Consider the following 13,276-nt stretch of genomic DNA (forward strand, 5'->3'; position numbering starts at 1 on the left):
CGTCGTAGCAAATGTCTTCGCAGATTATTTCGCTGACCTCTCAGCAATCCAACGGTACAACAGCTAGTTTATCCGTGCAAACAATGTTTCAACGGATTCCATCAATCAGCTCCTTGTTCCCGCCGACAACAACCACGAAATCAACAGCCCATTCTCTTTAATGGAATTGAACTATGCTCTTAGTAAAGGGAAAGGCAGCTTAGCTGGATCTGATGAGATTGGGTATCCCATGTTGAAAAATCTCACCGAAAGAGGCAGACGTTTTCTTCTGAAACTATTGAACCAAGAGTGGATCAACAACACGCTTCCAGAGAGTTGGAAACACAGTCTAATAGTCCCAATACCAAAAAGCAAACTTCCATCGAGTGAACCAAATAACTTTCGCCCGATATCACTAACATCCTGTGTATCGAAAGTCCTCGAGAGGATGGTCAACCGTCGGTTGATACAATATCTCACCGATGGAAATTTTCTCGATCACAGACAGCACGCCTTCAGACCAGGGCATGGCACAGGTAGTTACTTCGCTACCTTAGGCCAGGTGCTGAATGATGCACTTTTAGCCAATCATCATGTGGAAATAGCTATACTAGATCTGGAAAAAGCATACAATCGAGCATATACACCCAACGTCTTCAAAACACTTACGCGATGGGGACTTTCTGGTAACATCATGCATTTCATCAAGAATTTCCTCTCAAAACGCACATTCCAAGTGCTCATCGGAGACCATCGTTCAACCGTTGCCACTGAGGAAACCGGAGTGCCACAAGGCTCCGTCATAGCTGTTACCCTGTTTTTAATAGCAATGAATGGTGTCTTTGAAAAACTTCCGAAAGGGATCTATATTTTCGTGTACGCGGACGACATTGTCCTTGTAGCTGTAGGAAAACACCCGGTGGCATTAAGGAGGAAGCTCCAAGCTGCGGTAACGGCAGTCACAAAATGGGCTGATTCTACGGGCTTTAATATGTCTGCCGACAAAAGTGTCAGAACGCATGTATGTTCCCTCAAACACCGCCCACCATTAAAACCGGTCACCATACGCGGAATCGCTATCCCATTCAAAAAAACTGTTCGGATCTTGGGAGTTTACATCGATCGCAGGCTTTCCTTCGTCGACCATTGCACCCACGTCAAAAAGGAATGCAAAACCCGCTTAAACTTGTTGAAAGTACTCGCTAAGAACCATACAGTCAACAATCGCAAAACCCGATTAAAAGCTGCCCGCGCAATTATCGACAGTAAGCTACTATATGGCATCGAGCTGTCATGTAGAGCATCAGACATGCTGTGCAGTAAACTGGCTCCTATCTACAATAACGCTATAAGGATAACATCAGGACTTCTACCATCTTCTCCAGCAGTAGCAGCCTGCATTGAATCAGGATCACTACCGTTCGAATACAAATTCGTTAGCGCCATTTGCAGAAGAGCTGTTAGTTTCTTGGAGAAGACAAGTCACTGCGACACAGAGGTCTTTATCCTCGGTGAGGCTAATCGACTTCTAAGAACGGTAGCCAATCAAACTCTCCCTCCAGTTGCAGAGACCTACTGGACCGGAGCCAGAGGTTGGCGATCTCCTGCCCCCAAACTTGACCTCTCGATAAAAAGACATTTCAAGGCCGGTGATAACACAGCAGCGCTGCGATCGTCAGTAACACACCTTTTAGTAACTGAGTACCGATATCATACGCAAAGATATACAGATGGCTCTAAAGCATGTGAACAAGTTGGGATCGGTGTCTGTGGAGCAGACGTCAACATTAGTCACCGACTCTCGGATATATGCTCCGTGTTTTCTGCAGAGGCTATGGCAGTGTTCTTGGCTGCTTCGCAGCCATCCAATCAACCGGTTGTCATTTTGTCGGACTCAGCCAGCGTAATACAAGCACTGAACTCTTCCTGTTCCCAACATCCCTGGATTCAGGCAACCCAGGCAATCCTCGACAACAATAACAATATCACGTTTATTTGGATCCCGGGGCATTGCGGGATACCCGGCAATGAAACTGCTGATAAATTAGCCTCACAAGGTAGACTGCATAGAAGGCGCTATACGCAGAACGTTCCAGGACAAGACATTAAAAAGTGGATCAACAACATTGTCGGGCTAGCATGGGCCAAGGACTGGAGCGATAGAAGAGATCCGTTTATTCGCAAAATAAAAGGAGACACCGATAGATGGACCGACACACAAGGTTATAAAGACCAAAAGGTTCTTTCAAGGCTTCGCACGGGACACACTCGAGTGTCCCACAACATGGCTGGTGGATCTAACTTCCACAAACAATGTGATCTTTGCGGAATCTCCAATTCCGTAGAACACTTCATCAGTAGCTGTCCCAAATTTGATGACCTTCGCAAGCTCTACAACATTGGATCCATCCGAGATGCACTATGCAACGACGCAGCAAGCGAAGCAGCAACAATACGTTTCCTCAAAGACGCTGAGCTGTTTGACCATATTTAAACTGCTACATTGGCTAACACTAGTACATACAACGATGACGACCTACGCCTGAATTATGACGCTGATTACGGAGAACGACCAAAGTACCACAACAACCCGATGAAGAATACCCGCAACACGTACTGATACTGCAAAGGAATATGCTAAGGAATCACACTTACACTTTTTGTGTATTGTTGTATTTAATGTAATTTAACTGCCCAGGGGAGTCATTATAAACTCTCTTTTCTCAAAGAGATGAACCAGCCCAAGGCTGAAAGTCTCTAAAATAAAGCGAATTGAATTGAGGATCTAAATATCGCCAGAACGAAAAGGTTGCACGAAAAATATTTCAATAATTTTATTTACTAGAATCGCCTTTTATAATCTACAACATATAACCCTAATAACAATTATTAATTCTCCTTATCTCAGTTATTATGATACCACAACATTACCATTAGATAAACTTATACTTTTCATGTCTTTTGATTAATGGACATAAAGTATAAGGTTTAACTTATACTTTGCATAAGTTAGCCGTTTGAAAATATCTCCCGCCAAGCGGCGCCTGCGAGCAGCAGTAAATTTCGTAAACAAAAGAGTTAATTGCATTATTTCCTCCACTAGAGTTTTTGACCTAGCTTTATCAGGTAATTATTCTGGGGGTAAGCTTCTTTTTAATTGATTGCTGCTAGGTAAGAAGGTTTAATAATTTTTGAAATTTCAGATCCTGATAGAAATCCAGTTCCTGGTCAAGGCCTCGTTCGAGTAGCCGCTGCCGTTTGAAAAGCCATGCTATAACGGCCGGAGACAGCAGTCGCACCTCGCGAAACTTCTACTGCCGGTCCTGACCCTGATCCTTGCCCTGATCGAAACTCGGTTCGAAATCTGCGAAGATCGTCGGCACGGAAGAGAAAACAAATGGCTTGGATGGCATCAAGAAGATTCCCCGAATGTGAGTCATGATTACTGACTCGGATCACGACGGAGAAAGATCAGGGACAATGGGAAACCAGTCAACGCGGGAAATGAAGGAGTTCGCGGTGAAGGCGGCGTGTAAGACTTTGATATATTTGCTGAAATGAAAGATTATCTTCATTTCTACTATTTTGAGATACATCATCATAAACGATTTTGAACTGACTGATGTTGGCGCGCAAAAACAGACAAACATCTCAAGCGAAACTTCTAACTGCCTCTAACGGAACGACATCGACTTCATCAACAAGCTGAAACAAATACGCCACGTCGCCGTGTCCTTAACCCTCGAGCGATCGCGGTGTTGTATTTTGTACAACACGATGAAAAAATCTCGCTTTTTGTACTCAGCATTAGCGTGGTGCTGACGCAGGTAGTCAACCGCGCGAGTTACGGAAGGTAAACTAGTCGCTGGAATACCTACAACATGCAGTAACTACATCCGCTGGATGCCGCCGGATTGCGTAGTATCGCAATTTTCTTCATGGTGTATTCGTGTTTTCGTGTGCATTAAATCATTAAATAATCAATAAAATAAGTATTTCACAAAAAATGTGTATTCATTATTGATCATGCTTACTGGAAAAGGAAAAAGTAGAACAAGGTAGTTTCAAAATATATCCCGAATAAAACGGTATCATACGATTATGATACAATTTATCGTTTTTCGATTATTCACGGTATCATAGAATGGATGATAAATCAATGATACTGGGAATCATATTGGTGATAAAGTATATCATATTTGGAGTTTGAATGATAGACCGAATGGGTTGTTAAGTATCGTTACCATTCAAAAATGGTCATTTTCGCGAACAAAAAATTTGTCAAATCATTCACATTATAATCACTTTATCGTTTCCTTTATGATTCACTGAATAATATAAACACGAATGAAATATTTCATAATTCTGCATTATCGACTTGAAAAAAATGCACACCCCTGCGGAACCATCTGTCAATGTTGTTGCATACCCTGTTCTAATTATGTTTTTGGTATCGAAGTATTTTTTTTCCATCTTAGACTCGAACTGTGGTGATCGGTGGCTGGTTGCATTTTTCCTCGCGCTGTGCCCATGAGACCATATCAACTTGGTGCTCGCGGGTGACTAAAAAGTAATGATGTTGAAGAAGGTAGCAGGCTCGGTGGCAGGAGGAGAAACAACTTTGGAGTGCTATTGCAAGATATGGAAGGTAAGTTAGCTTTGTCCTCAGCCAGTGCGTATCGGCTTCAGAGGCAGCACCCATTTGACCCCAAAATAGTTGCTGCAATTGTGATTTGGCCGATGCATTTACACGGGCAGCGTTATATGTTGCAACACCACCACAGTGCTATAGCAAATGCATAGACTTGGGTGCAGCGGAGCTATGAAATCTAGAGTGAAATAGTGGTCCGATTCCATCACAGTGTGTCTCCTGTTTTATAGTCGTCAAAACGACAGTGTGACTTTTCCGGCCTGATTTACAAGTGGATCATGTTCTTTAATATGTAAGAAACTGAAACCAACACACTAAAACATCGAATTCCACCTCGGTAATAATTTTTGCTGAGTTCAAACTGTAAAAGTTAATTTATGCTGAGGAATCAGTAAACTTTTGAACAATTATCCGATTTCAGTAAGTAATTTTACTGATCACCCTGCAAAACAAATTATTTTTACAAATATCAGTAATAACAAGTACCGATTAACATTGTATATTGCGTTCCTCGGTACTTCTAGTGAGCTCCGTAAATAAGAGTACCGTACAATCAGTAAAAAAGTGCTGAATACTCTTCAAAACCATAACCGAGGCCTCAGTTCCTGGAATTTTTATGTGACGCCATTTGTATTAATAAATAATAGTCAGAGTTTGTCCCGGCATGGTGCGCTTGAATGCCATTTTTTATCAGAGTTGTTGGCTTTTAGCCCTGCTTTTAGCTGTGGTTTTGGTTCAGAAAGTTTTACAAAGTAATAAATAATCATTTGGTAAACTTACATAATCATCAATGTATTCTCAATTTAGTTGAAAATCGGAGTTTTCGACTAGCGAAGTTGGATTTTTCTCCAAATCCGTGCGTCGGATCTAACTTCGGAAGTGGTGCGCTATATAGTAAACCTGGTCCGCTATACAGCGCACCACTTCCGAAGTTCGGTCAGACGCACGGATTTGGAGAAAAAACCAACTTCCCTAGTCGAAAATTCCGGGTTTCAACCGCACGGAGAATATGTTAAAATATTTACAGCAAACCATCTTCGTTCAGTTTCAGGGTTGCTGGTTGAATTAGATGTTGCTGTTAAAAAATTAACAGGAAAGCGCTATACATCCGAGACATCTGTAAAGACTGGAATTCCACGTAAAATACCACGTATATCTGTTCACCCGGCCGACGATCCGACGTTCTGCGGAGGGGGGGGAGGAGGAATTCAAAACTTCCCTAGACTGAATCCTCCGCCGGAACCAGGGATTTCTGGTATGCTGCACAGAATACAAATTTTAATAAGGAATCGTGCGGTTGGTTTCGTTTCCTGGCATCAATTTAACTAAGCATTACACGAGGCATTACACGTATTGATCGCTTTGTATAAATTAAAAAAAAAAACCACTTCGAATATTTATTTTTTTGTTTCATTTTTCTCAAATTTTCCTTGCTTTTGCATCATTTGCCGATATTACGGTTAAAAATTTACGGAAATCCGTAGAATAAATACTGAGGTGCTCGGTAAATGGTAAAATCGTTGAAATTAAAAATTACTGGCTACTCGGTACTTTTTCTACAAAGTATTCAGTAATAATTTGACGAGCAGCTCAGTAATTTTTGACATTTTACCAGATATAACGTAATACCGAGTAATCGGTAGTTGAACTTGATTACCGAGGTGATCACCGAGAGCTCAGCTGTTGAGAATTCGGTAATTCGATAACTGAGCCCGGTAATAAAAGTTAAGTGTGAATATTCGTCGTCGTGTTAGCTTTCACTTTTCAGAGTATTCAAACCGGTAAATTCACGTGAATTCATGATTCAAAATTATTCATTTATGATTGAGTTAATCATTGTCATAAGTGGTATGATCTCCAAAAAGTACTGAATAATATCATTTTTTCATTGTCAATCATGCAACCATAGAATTATTTTAACTTGTATCATTATCATTCAACGAACAAATTTCCTATAATATGACCGATACCGTGAATTGTATTTTTCTATGCGGGATTGTAATAAATTTCATTTGTTGTACCACATTGACAATATAAGAATTCTAATAAAAATCATTAGCGCTACTGATTGTTCGTATTAGGCCAAACTTATACTTTTCATTGCTTGTTTCTTATGTTATACATTACATTCGCTTATATGGTTTATAACATAAACGAAATGGCAAAAATGTATAACATTTTCTTATACATTCAATAATGATTTTTCTTTTCGTGTGGGAAAACTCAGGAGACAAACAGACGTAAGGGTGCTATTACACTGTTTGTTCAGACGCCAAATATAGGGCACTGCATGAAATTATCTCCTTCTCCTTCACTCTTACAGAAATTTTGTAAACAACAAGGCCAAGACACGTCAAAATCCCATGCAAAATCAAAACAGTGCGGTGCCCTATTTGACCATTTTTGACAGATAAATCGGCACATACATTTCAAAAGGGCGTAACTGCTTTTGCAACCAATGCCTTCTCACAGAGCTGTGGGTCGTATTTCATTCATCTCACGCAATTCACATCCATTAATCGGAAGAGGAGGATTTTATCTTTCTATTTGTACTAGTGGATTGCTCGAGAGGGATGGGATACGGGAACGTTCAAAAATTACGTCCATGATTTGGGGGGGGGGGGGTCTAGAAAAGTGTGACAGTACGTGTATTGGGTATAGGAAAAGTGCGTGACAGAGGGGGGAGGGGGGGTCTAGAAATCCCGAAAAACGATGGACGTAATATTTGAATCTTCCCTACGCTCCACAGCTTTGTGAGAAGGCACTGGTTGTGAATGCAGTTACGCCCTTTTGAAATGTTGGTGCCGACATTTTGGCAGGTTGTTTGGCTCTGTTTGTCTCTATTCGTTTTTCGAGAGTGACAAATATTTTTGTTTGCCAGGCACACCTTGGTCAAAATTTAACTGTCAAAAGTGGTCTAATATTTGGCATTGGTCAAAGAGTGTCATACTAGCTTAACACTTACGAAATTTCCATCGACCACGCTTTCAACGATCATTTTAAATTTTCATAGTTGTGGCTTTCATAACCAGAGGCGCGCGCATCGATTTCCTATGCGTTTGACGTTTCAGACTAGCGCCTTCTGTTGACGATATTGCACAACACAGTGATTCGTGCAACTTTTCCACCATAGGGTGTCCTGAAAAACTTTATCGAAGACTGCGAAGTGATCTGATGCTTTTGAAAAAAGTTATAGCGTTGGCATTGCTTGCTGAAACAGCATGATTTTGTTGCTATTGTTATTCCTTTACATGTTAAAACATAAACACATGCATGCGGTTCGTTGGTTATAACTATTTTTACAAGCTTTGCGGTCTTCAAAAAAGTTTTTCAGAACATCTTAGGCTATTATTTTACAGTATTGGTTAAAAAGTTTCGGACAAACTTTTTCAACTTATGACAAATATGCAAAAAAGTATGTTTTCGCATACAAAATCCCATACAAATTTCAATTGCAATGCGCAAAGTGTAGACGCAACCGATCGAGCTCAAATTTTGCACAGATACTCAGAACTCGAAACGGAACCAAAAAAGCTTTGATCCGAGCTTTGATCTGAGAAAACGGTTCCGATGACCCACGCTAATAAGCAATGTTGTCATTTCGTAAAATGCCTTTTTTGAAAATCGAAAGTGGGTCAAATGTATACCTAAAATTTGGGTTGAAATGTTTCGTGCGTTTATTTTTCGTGAGAATCAATGAGCGTGTAGAAATATCGCACAGCGCTAGAGATTTTGCGGGTGGGCGTTGCTCCCGAACTGTCAAAACAAAGTCATCGGGGAGAGAGACAGCCAAAAGATTGTCATCTTTTCAATCAAAAGTGGAAAAATTTTCTTACACGTAGATTTTCAGCCTTCTTGTAGCTGTTTTTGTCGATTACTGCCTAGTGAAAATCGCAAAATTCTCGTGCAAAACGCGTTCGCTGGTCTAGTGTTGATTGTGGTATCGGTCGTCTTCGGAATGCGGTACGCGTAAGGATTGCTTCTGACCCTCATCGACAACCCCAAAGACGACGGCGGCGGCAGTGCAGTGAAAATGTTCAAGAAACTCAAGGAGAAAATCACCGAGGAGGTGAAGCAATCGCCCCAGCGATTTGAGCAACTGTCCAAGGGTTTACAGGTATGCAGCCAGAACGGGATCGGTCGATCTGTGGGGAGGGAAAATCCTCTTTTCAGAGTAACGGGATGTGTTTTGCAGTTGTGGGGAACTGGGAAGTGCAGTAGTAGTGTGCACCGCCACCTACTAATTGGCGTTTCGTAATGTCCTCACAACTCCTTGCGTCGCCGCAGCCGTATGTCCGCCCACCCATTCGAACATCATCTTCAACTCAAACTTCGTCGCCTCTATCATCACTTCCCGGTGAATGGCGGTACATCATCTTCTTGCGTTATGATGTGGGTTACTCTCTGATGACCACCAGTCAGAAGCAAGCACGGATTTCTCTTGTTTCGCAAAGTTTGTTTTCTTTGCTTTGTGCGGTAGATAGGTATACAACATTTCACGCAGCAGTGAATCAGTTTTTATGTGTGGTTTTCATACTACGTTTTTTTTTTAAAAAAAGACGCGGACACGTTCAATGCTTCCAGTGAGCTTTTTGCTCTTTTAAGGTAGCACGACACTAGACAACGGACTAGCATGCAACGCCCAGTGGCACAGCCGAAAACTTTTCCTGACAGCTGCGGCGGGAATCGAACCCGCGCTCCTCAGCACGATGCGACTACGAGCTTGGTGACCCTAGCCGCACGACCACGGAGCCGCACGTACTACTTTGCTACTTTGAAAAAGGCCACTCCTTACGTTTTGTAAACAGTTTGTTTTATTATGGAGCATCAGTTTGTTTGATTTTGTGATTGTTTCATGAGATAGGGGTAGGCGGGGCATAATGAGCAGGTGGGGCATAATGAGCACCTTGTATTTTCACTGTAAATCTTCAAATTAACAAAACAAGTTGCTTGATTGTAGCCTTATTATCTAAAATCCTATGAGTTGATGACAAAACATTAGTCAAAAAATCCGTTTACCTTGAAATATTAATCAAAATGCGTAAAGTGGCCATATACTGGGAAAATATTATAAGAATCAGGTGACCTAAAATATGGTTTTGGGTATCGAAATCACAACTTAGTGGGCATCTATCGATTTTCTTGATATTCCCTAGGCCAATGAAATGTATTTGTAACACTTTTGAACTATTTGTATAATTATTTTGTTGAAAAAATATGCTTCAAAGAGTTGGTAGTAGGGTGGGGCAGAATGAGCAACTAGTGAAAAAAATAATGAAAATGGTAAACATCTTCAACAAACAAATTTTAATTTTGTTTTTCTCTGTTTTGATGCATATAGTAAGGTTTTGTCTGTAACTTTCAATTTATTAGCTTTAAAATCTCAGTATCTGTATAATATCACCGTTTAAAAATTCCTCAATAGAAGACTCATTGGAACCCCACAGTTCCCTACAAATTAAACCCCGTAATCCCTTCAAATTCTCATTGATGGTTGCCGGTATGCTTTATCATTGACAAGAATAGTCAATTAGCATTTGATTGTGTACAAAACTGATATTGATCATACTGCCCCACCCAGGGTGCTCATTATGCCCCACCCCCAAAACGCAACTCGCGATTTTATACGTTTTTAAAAACATAAAATTCTACAACATTAATAACTTTATTCGGAATTTCAACGATTAGCTTTTGTCAGTTAAGGTTCAAATGAGGATTGAACGATAAAATTACACATTGGTTGCACTTAATTTACTGGATTTGGTGGCAAAATGCTTAAGCTGCTCATTATGCCCCGCCTACCCCTACGACGATCTGCAAATCGTTCGCATAGGTCTTCAGATTTTAAATAAAGGGAAGCAAACAAATGTTAATATTTATTCTTTAAAAAATATTACATTTAACATATTTTGTTCTGACTTAAAGTATAAGTCTTAAACAAGATAGTTTTTCCTTATGGCTCTTATACACTGACACTTATGCTAAGCTAGTAGTTCCTCTATATGGTTTCTGATTTGGATTGTCTTGGAATTTGGTAATTTGAAGGACCTTATTAATTGGGCTTTTTTCTGAATTATATTCAGCCATGCCAAATTTCGTCAACATCTTCTCAAAGCTGCTCCGGCTATTAGCAGAAGATAATCAACAAAGAGTCTTTCTTGCTTCTCCCGAAACGTACATAAAGGCAGTAGTCATGTCTCGAACGTTTTAATTCCAATTTTAGGAGTATGTTGTCGAATTTCTCATATAATAAATATAACAGCAATTTAACACCGGTGGTTGTAATAATGCCCATAATTTCCTGAAAAGTGCAATTCGAAAGAACAGCCTATGTAGAAAAGAAGGGAGAATCTATGTTGAAAATGTAAGCAGTTATAATTTAAAAAAAATTACTAATTGCCTTAAATTTAAGAAGAATATTGTTTAAAAAGAAAGAACATGGTTGGGTTTTTGAATGCCAAAAGGAAAACAATGATACTTTTTCCCTTCTTCATTAAAAATATTTAGAATTGTTGGCATTAAAACTGCTTATATGTTCACTTTTTCTATTCCATTCCATAGTATTGGAATAATGATGAAAGCCCTTCTCATACCGCATGAATGAAGAGCCTTTGAAGCGAATAATTAGGAACAGCCATTGGGATAGATCCCTCCAACCGTTTGCAAAGAAAAACGTGGTCAGTTGAGTCTTGTACACTGAACAACATCAGAAGAATATGCGTTTTCTCTGTAAATTTTGCACATCACTTTTAAAACGTTATTCATCGTAAAACAAGTGCTGCACAATTTTCACAAATCTGTCAAAAACAAAACATTTTATAGCAACGCAACTAACAGTTTGTGAACTTTCAAGATAGGTTTAAATATCAACATGCAACTGTGTACAATGGTAATTAAACGTTTGAACCATTGTAGAATATTTTTTATGGATATGTATGTATGTATACATTTTTACCTTAATTTGTTACATATACCGTACAAGAAATAGATATTTGCTCGTAATAACACTATAATGTTAAAATCCTTGCCTATAATACTTATGACACACATGTGATACAAGAATCACTGTACAATTGCGCTTGAAATGAGTGCCATACTGAAAATTCTCTCAGTTCAAGTCAGTCTTGTTAGAATTTTCTTGACACTGCGTACCGTTGTACAGGAATCATACTCGTATCACATGTCTGTCCGGGGTAAACATCATGATCAACATTTTACTGTTTGTGTATCGAATTAAACTTTTTAGCAGAGTATATTAAGCTTTTCTGGGGAATGGATTTCTGGGGAATGGATTTCTGGGAAATGGTACATTCTGGGGAATGGTACATTCTGGGAAATGGTTTTCTGGGGAATGGAATTCTGGGGATTGGTATTCTGGGGAATGGTTTTCTGGGGAATGTTATAGAATCGTTCAGAGTACTTCAAAAGATCCTTCAAAAACTTCATCAAGCATTTCTCGAAATATTTGTTCAGGATTTCATCAATGATATCTCTGAGGATTCATCTAATGATGGTCTCCCATAGCGGAAGGTCCGAAAGAACTTGAAACTATTGAGGAATCATCATGTCCACAGGTCGTAAGCCCTGATAAAGTGTGGAACGTTTTGATGGCTGTGATCCCTGACCATCATGCCAAAAACCCAGGGATACCCAAGTGACCATACTGTTAGGGTGTAGGGGTTGCATGTGTGTGTTAAAACCGACTGTTATTCAGTTGTCCAAAAAAAGCCTCACTAAACCTACTGCAAGCCTATCCATATACGTGAGAACAAAAGATGTTTACAAAGTTCTTACAGATAGATTAACACGGGAAATCTGAACACAAACCACTACCACACAGGAATTTGGATTGGTCAATACTTTAAAGACCGTGATTCACCGTGTTGCTATATGCGACTGTTTCTGGAGAGCACTCAATATCGAATGCTGACATGGCTTTATTCAATCTAACATCAGACCTCCTGCTGGGATGTTCTAGAAAACATCGCACGCGCTACTATTCGTTAAACGACACAAACAACTACAACAGTGTATGTGCCTTACACTCTAACATAAAACACATCAGTGTGAGGCGCATATATTGACAGGCATTGCTATGGACCGTTAGGGCTGAGTAGGGTCGGGGAATGGATCTACGATTGCTGAATTATACGGGTTCATTCAAATATTACGTAACGCGAAATATGAAGCGTAACACAGCGCTAGACCCCCTCCCTCCCCCGTCAGCGTTACGTAATATTTGAATGAACCCTACTGAAAAAGTCGCGATTCAGCAGTGGTGGCATCGCTTTCCGCTTTTGTTCGGCCTTTGTGGTTTGTGTGGGGTGGTGCGTGTCGGTGTGTGTGTGCTTTGTGCGTGCGGTGCATACGGCTTCAGCAGGGTGGTTACTTGGGTAGTGTGGGATAATTGGGTTTGGGACTGAGGGGGTCGTCGTTGATAAGGCCGACATCTTTGAGTGCTCAGTGTTGGCGGTTGTATTGGTGACGATTTCTTCAGCTTTAAGATCTCATCTATGCCATGCACAGACTTTTGGGAAGAGGGAGTACTTTGTAATGCAAGAGAGGGTTTTTAACTCTGTGTTACGGGTTGGGAGAGGTCATGCAGATAGATTCAACCCAGGTGACCGTGCGGCTCGTGCAGTTGAG

At 40.3% G+C, this 13,276-nt stretch overlaps 1 protein-coding gene across 1 annotated transcript in view; it reads left to right on the forward strand.

The window, feature by feature from the left end:
- Positions 1–8,406: 8,406 nt before the first annotated feature.
- Positions 8,407–13,276, forward strand: part of LOC109417814 (golgin subfamily A member 4) — a 42,479-nt gene continuing 37,609 nt past the window's right edge. Inside the window, exon 1 of the mRNA XM_062853539.1 lies at positions 8,407–8,747. Coding sequence (XP_062709523.1) covers positions 8,664–8,747 — 84 coding nt within the window. The 5' untranslated portion in view covers positions 8,407–8,663. The remainder of the gene's footprint in view (positions 8,748–13,276) is intronic.

The sequence above is a fragment of the Aedes albopictus genome, chromosome 2 (assembly GCF_035046485.1).
Source record: "Aedes albopictus strain Foshan chromosome 2, AalbF5, whole genome shotgun sequence".
NCBI classification, from domain to species: Eukaryota; Metazoa; Arthropoda; class Insecta; order Diptera; family Culicidae; genus Aedes; species Aedes albopictus.